The sequence below is a fragment of the Fusarium coffeatum genome (assembly GCF_003316985.1).
Source record: "Fusarium coffeatum strain FIESC_28 chromosome Unknown BRIP53273_contig_308, whole genome shotgun sequence".
Classification (NCBI taxonomy): Eukaryota; Fungi; Ascomycota; class Sordariomycetes; order Hypocreales; family Nectriaceae; genus Fusarium; species Fusarium coffeatum.
This window is the reverse complement of record NW_022158097.1, coordinates 50362-57544: the sequence shown is the minus strand read 5'-3', so window position 1 is coordinate 57544 and position 7183 is coordinate 50362. Positions and strand designations below refer to the sequence as shown.

Below are 7183 nucleotides of genomic sequence, written 5' to 3'. Positions count from 1 at the left end.
GGGTAAAAAAAAAAAAAGAGGGTCGAGGCCCAACGATGGAGTCGTCTTTTGATTGTCGAGGATGGAGGCGAATGGAACACTTCTCGGCCTCTTGTTCTGGCCCTGGACGATGACAGGGACGAGAAACAAGGCCAAACGAAAAATAGTTATGACTTCAGAGGGAAGTTAAAAGGCAGAATGTCTAGGATGAACCCATAAGACAGGAATAGTAGACACCTTGTATGCAACAAAAGGCATCCTTTACTTTTGAATCCCTGGCTCTCAAGTTGCGGTGAAAGCAACCATTGAATCGACAGTCGTCGGGCCCCGACCAGGGTCTTCCCAGTACGGTACAGTAATGTACAGTACAGTAGCCAAGGGCACCAAGACTTGAGACTACTGCTACAGTACTCTCGAGTTCCAAAGTACATATACAATAATACATCGCTTGGTTAATCAGGCCTCATTATTTATCAGTGATTCAGATACTCTGAACCTGATACTGGGGTTGAGTTGACTACGTGCCAGGTCAGCCAAGTCCCAGGTCTAGGGCAAGGTCCAGGTCAGGGCCTCGAGTGAATACCATGGCGACGGTCACGATAGTGGAACTCTGAGGTGCTCTGACATTTGAATGGCTTGTGCTCTGTCTCCCTTGACTGCAACTGCAACTGCATGTCCAGTAGCTGTCTTGGCTGTGTAGGCATCTGTAAGCCTGGGCTGCTCCATTATTTAACTCTCCGTGATGGATGGTGCATCGGGCAGTCAGTCACTCAGTCATTTCTGACATGCTTGACTACAACACAGACATAAAACTCACGATGTTGGTAATTAGCGAATACGCCGAGCATCATAACTTGTTAATTCTCGCCAACATATGCCATCCTTGACAACTCTATCCTTCTCTCAAAATTCAGCCCAACTTCTCGTCTACCATGTCATCCATCCAATAAACTAACGTAGTCTAGTCAAGTTTCGAGGTTAAAGGTGCCGAAGACAGGGCCAAGCCTTGAGTAGCGCAGTTACAGTAGTCGGCTAAAGAACGCCATGGGAACTTGACGGTACCGCAATTAACAACAACACCTTGTCTTTTTGTTCTGTTGTTGTCTCGTGCGTTGCTTTGCTCTACTTTACTTTGACGGGCTTATACATGAGCGACCATTAAATACGTACCTGAGTTGAAGATTGATAGGCGAATTAAAGCTCGTGTTGCATGGATGAGTGATAAGGCTTTGACCGGTGAGAACATACTGTACAATGTACCGTCAGAATAACTGATATCGATCGCGTACAGTAGCATCGCAGCTCAACAGTTTTTCTGATGAAGCAGAAGCTATACGGCAGTTACTCTCCTTGTCCTTGACAGTATCCGTAGTCTCATCGTGTCTTTTGCTCGTCATCATCACAATGCCATCACCAACACCAACGCACGCAAATGTAAAGCCGCTATCGGCCTCTTGCCTTGAACCTTTGCATAGCTTGTGCTTCTATTGGTTCTAGTAAACGTGCGCCGTACGCATGACGCTATTGTACATGCGGTAGCATCCCAGCACATGCAGCTTGAGGTCTTTTGGTGTGTTGGTGCTGTGCGTTGTACGTACTTTTTACTTGACTTGAGTTTTAGTGTCAGTACAACAACAAAAAGTCGGCTCCGAGAGAATTTGGTGGTGTGATGATAAGAGGTCTTTTTTACTTTTTCTTCTTCTTTTTCTTTCCCACTAAATTCTTAGTCCTTCAACTGCCGTGACAGCATGAGTAATTTATTGCAAAGTATTTGATAAGAAACAATAGAGGCAGAGGGGAAAGGGGAAAGGCTCAAGCCTCCCGGCAACTCCGTCATCTGTATTCGTATATTCTATACAAACTGTACGTAACGAAATACTCCTTCACTACGGATAACTCGGGCTCGACTCATGAGCCATCTCCATCACGATGTGACCAACTTGACTCGTTCTGTCGAGATATGGAAATGGAAATGCCCCTTTTACATGACATTGGATGACATTCTGCCAAGACATGTCGCCATGCCAGACATGGACCTGTAGTAAACAAGAGAATTACGCAAGACACTCTCGCCTATTCCTTAGTTCCTCGTTAAATATCGTATCGGGCTTTTCGATCAACGAGGCTCCCGATGGCCCGAGCCAATGCTTGGTAATAATCCAGATATCCTGAGCCTTAGGAGTCAAGTTAAGAGTCATGTGTCTATCTGTATTCTTCTAGACTATCGGATTGAATGTCATTCCTCTAGTTAGTATGCTGTATATTCTAGACTCTCATTGACCTCGGCTCAAGACCTCGGTTTAAAACCCTTTACCAAGGTAATCAATGGCTGTAGTCTGTAAGGCAACTAGGTGGAATAACTAACCGACATCATGTTAGTGTCCATGTCTGAGGCCTCGACCCTAACGGCCGCTTGCACATAAAATAGGTCCATGGAAAACAAAAAGAGTTGACTTCAATTGGACAGATGGTTTTTGCCTCGCGGGGTTACACCAAGAAATGCCCCGCGATAAGCACCTAGCCTTCTGTCTTTCCCCTCAATTAGGGATCTACAGGCACCTTAACTTGCTGTACCGTATAGTGCATTGTATGTATGCCCAACTTCAGACCATTGCAATTGCAATGACTCATACAATAACCTCGACAGCTTTAGCAATCAAATTGGAGACTCGGCTATTGAAGCTATACTGCAAGTCAAGCTACATAGGCCAGGTCAAAGCAATGAATGCCCAGACAAGACCCAGCACTCACACGAGGTCTGGACTGTCGATCTTCATCCCGTAAGCGGGCCACTGCAACCACCTAGACTACCTCTATCCGCGTGTTGTTGTCCGCGGGAAAAGGCACCTGGCACTGAGACGGGAGTTTACAGTCCCCAAATGCTCAGTACCTATCTTGCCTATCTCTCGCCTTCCTGTCGGTGAAGAGGAACTTCTGCCCGGACTCCGGGCCTGTGCAGCTACTGCGGTTTATCGCAGGTAATTATTGTAGATCATATACATAGCTAATGACCTCAAGACAGGTATTATAATGAACAAGATGCACGGGAATGACGCTGGCGTTGGTATATATCTCTGAGCTGTCAACGTAAAGGGTACCCCTTCTAGGCTATTCGCATATATAAACAAGATTCAGATTCGTTGTCCGTCCCTTTTGAGCTTCCTGCTCGATGGCTGCAGCTGCAAGCGGTTAACAATATGCGGCCACAAGATGCCTCCAGCCTACTATCGTGCTACGATCTGAGTTCCTATCTGATCCTACTGCGAGATGTAAATGCCGGTCTGGATGATCCAGCGGCTACGTATGTCTGTGTCTAGTCTTAGTATGAATAGCTGCATTGTTAGTATGTTGACTATCGTGGCTGGTGTTTTAGTTGTTATCATCTTCTGGGCATGTAGTTTTCTCTCGACTCGAGTAGTAGGTTGCTTTGTCAACTCCCTTTTTCAAGTGCATACTTACTACCATTGTCTTGCAACGTAATTGAGTTTCTACCAAAGATTTGGGATTCGATATATCATTTTTCCTATATCCTTTGGAACTGCTTACAAGTTCCAGTCACCAATCGAACAATTCCATTACTGCCATGGCGTTCATCACGTGTGGGTTTTGAAACCTCCACAAACTCCACCACAAAGTCTCGTCTCTCCACCTTCATCCTCGACCCTCCTCTATCGTCCTTTACAACGCCTCGTCTCACCGCCCAAGATTTTGTTACTGCCCATCAGCTAAGCTATGCTTTTAGGCTGCCTGCTGTGACAGATGAGCTGCAGAAAAAAAAAGAAACAAGGATCCTCTCACGCAGCAACGGCCACTTGCCAACCGACCGCCCCTAACCCACAGTCTAGTCCCGCAGTACTAACATTTGCCGAAGCAGAGACAACTCCGAGTTGCCCAAGCCAGTTAACCTACAGATCACCAGAAATTGCTTCACAAAGACCCTTGCTGTCATTTTCTGAAAAATTATTTCTTTGCGGGCACGCGCGCGTGGAGCGGTCCGCATGAGCTTTTTCTGCTCATCCTTGCTCTTGTTACAGGTCACATCACATCTCGGTCGAGGAACCTCTTTTTCCCACTGTACAGAGTACTCGAATACCTCTTTCACCAACCAGAATCCCTGCTACATTCTCCTCCAGCTGTTCGGGTGATGGGTGGTCAAGGTTGAAGGCCCAGGGCAAGGCCAAGCAAAGATTGCATTCGGATCATCGTCTCGGATTTACGTTTTGCATTTGCACTTGCTGGGTTACGGTAGGGTAGGGTATACTCGATCGGAATTTGGCAATTCCCCCACACAGAGTTGCGCTGCAGTTGCAGGCCTGGCAGGATCAGCGGCTTCAGATGTGTGACATTGGTTAAATTACTGGCAGGGCAGCAGCACATCAGCAAGAGACAGAGACAGCTGTATCCGTACAGCTGCCACATACAGAATGCTGTGCTGCTTGACCGTGTCTGATCACATGGCACAGATTCAGCCATCCATATACAGACTGTCTATTATAGGATACTTTTGCCGGCAAATGCTACTTGACGAAGACCTCTTGGGGTCACGGGGAAGGGTTGCAATAGCTCACCTCTTTGACAACAGTACTTTATTACTGTTCGACGTCTTCTGTTATTGACCTGGGCAGACTAGTCATGGGCGGGCCGTCCCTTGACCGTCTCACTGAAATGACCAGCTGACTTGTGACAGCAAAGCATCCATCAGCCATCGCCTCTACAACTCTACAAGTACAAGTACTGTAAGTATTACTAATTTGGCTGCCTGTCTTCGATGCAACGCTAGGCCCCTCGTTCACCGCGCTCCCTGTTTACCACCATCATGGCATGGTCTTCTTGGCTTTTCCATGCTTGTACGCCATGTACCGTGCTACAGCGCTTGGGTGATGGTTGGCCTCAGATCTGTTAATGCGTGACCCCCAGGCTTTTCCCTTCTGAGGTTAGCACCTCGTCGCATCTTCAAGGGTCCAGAACGAGTGGTGCCACTGGTGCATATTCCATCATGAGGCTGACTGTCAATCATCAAGGGTCCAATCCTTTGGGAATACCAGAATATGCACAGCACTGCCTTATTCACGACATGTGGTTGCGGCTGACGATAGCAGATACAACAGTAGCACATGCTTCCATGACAGAAATACTTGCTTTCTAATAAAGACTTGTATCATGAGAAGAGTCTACAAGTGTAAACCCCTCATCTTACAATGGAACTCAAATCACCCCGTTTTTGAGGCAATATGTTACAGCTTCTTCGACGCCTCCCCCGGCTTCACCCGTTAGTTAGGCTAATTAATAATTTTTACTCAAAGACTTTTGTTTGCCTAGTTGACTATTGACGCCTTGCCTACACGACGGCAAAAGCCGAATCACACTTGGTTGGCATAACTTCTTCCAGGGGTTTCCCTTCTCTCTTAGCGCGGCATGACAGAATCGTCAACTTCAAACTTTCAGTCGAGTCTTCAGGGTCCAACCCCTCTCAAGCCCCTCTATCCCATCAGCTCCTCTATCGTCGTCCTTTCATTCCACATCGAGCACTCTGGTCCCATACGAAACAGTAGGCGACGTCGAGACCGCCGATCACTGATCACTGGATCTTCATATCGACGCACAGCACCTCAGCCCATCACACAAGCTTCCACAAATTAATTGGCAGTTCCTTTCGCCTCCTCGTTGTTGCCGACCACTGAGTGTTCTGTGATTGGCGTCGATCGATGTTATCGGAGATTCTGGGCCGCTGTCAGACATGGTCACGGGGCTCGAGACGAGGACTTCAGGCTGTAGGGTTGCTGAGTGAACTCCGTAGGCGTGGAGACACTCCATGATGATCTTTGCCTTGTCCGCAAAGCCCTCAAGGGTTCTGTCGACGACGACGATGTGGGCGGAGGCGACAGATTTGCGTTGATCCAGTCGCCAGATATGCAGCTCGTGTACCGACTCGACTCCGGTTATCTGCGAGCTTGTTAAATGACTGTAGACTTTTGCGTAAGTGTCATCGTAGATGGGAATCCGCTGTCACCTTCTCAATGTCATGTTTGACATCCTCAAGATTGATGCCTTTGGGTGTAGTTTGTAGTAGAATAGCGCCGCTATTCTTGACGAGTGGTATGGCTGAAAGAAGAATCATAATCGAGATGAAGACTCCAACTGCGGGGTCTGCATAGTACCGTCCTTCGCCTTCAACTTTCCAGATGACGACCGCTGCGATGATGACTCCAATGTTGTTGATGGCATCTCCCAAGACATGAATAAAAACGCCTAGCATACCCAGGTCTCGGCCAGGGGACTTGATGACTACTGACGTGTGTTTGTGTTCATAGTGGCTGCTTGTGGTCTAAGTCATGGTCAACATCGACACTTATACTTTGTATCTTGAGGCAATACCTACAGGCGTCAAAGGGGCTTCGCATACACTGGCCGTCTCGCGAGTTGTCCCTGCATCTTGATGTTGCTCCGCATCACAGTGTCCATGCTGTCCATGCCCATGGTGGCCATGATCATGATCATGCTCTACAGTAACAGATTAGCGAGAGATTTCAACACCGAGGGATATATTTCCCACCATGAAGGAAAGATAGAACCAAGAGATTCAGAGCTAGACCGGCACTACCGACTATAAGAATCCATTTCGGCTCTTCGACGTGCACATCTAGCAATTTCAACATCAGTACTGATCAATTACTCTACCCTCCAGTACTTACTATCGCGAGTGATGTTCACGAATCGTTCGATGGCCTGCACCATAATACTGACACCCAGCGCCAGAAGAAACACGCCGTTGAAGAAGGCACCTAGTATTGTCGCTCGTTGCCAACCATATGTATACTCCTGCGGTGCGGGTTTCGCTCGCTCTTGTAACTAACTTGATTAACTACCAAACATCTGAGGTGAAGCATGCTATCTCACCATCAACGCAACCAGGGCGACGATTATTCCTATCAGGTCGCTGAGCTATTATTCGTCAGACATGAACTGGTATCTTGAATGGAGGATTTGAGCGGACGTAGTGAAAGGCGTCGGCGATGAGTGCAATGGAGTGCGTGTAGAAACCAACTATATTAGTGTCAGCATCTGAGCTCATCAGCAGCATTATGAGGAAAGACTAACCTGACAGTTCAGCGGCAAAGAACGAGAAGGATATACATATCGTGAATATCAGCCGCTGCTTCCTCGAGATTTTCATCTTGCCGTCTGAATCTTCGCGTGTTTCGTG

The 7183-nt window shown here is 47.5% G+C and overlaps 1 protein-coding gene across 1 annotated transcript; it reads right to left on the bottom strand.

Annotated features, from left to right (window-relative positions):
• Window positions 1–5962: 5962 nt before the first annotated feature.
• On the bottom strand, window positions 5963–7153 carry FIESC28_10458 (uncharacterized protein; the record flags this gene model as incomplete). Its single annotated transcript, XM_031164590.1, has 7 exons — window positions 5963–6304; window positions 6359–6480; window positions 6533–6619; window positions 6672–6828; window positions 6877–6921; window positions 6974–7023; window positions 7078–7153. 7 exons carry the CDS (start codon window positions 7151–7153, stop codon window positions 5963–5965), a joined length of 879 nt encoding a protein of 292 aa, XP_031011365.1.
• Between the last annotated feature and the right edge of the window lie 30 nt (window positions 7154–7183).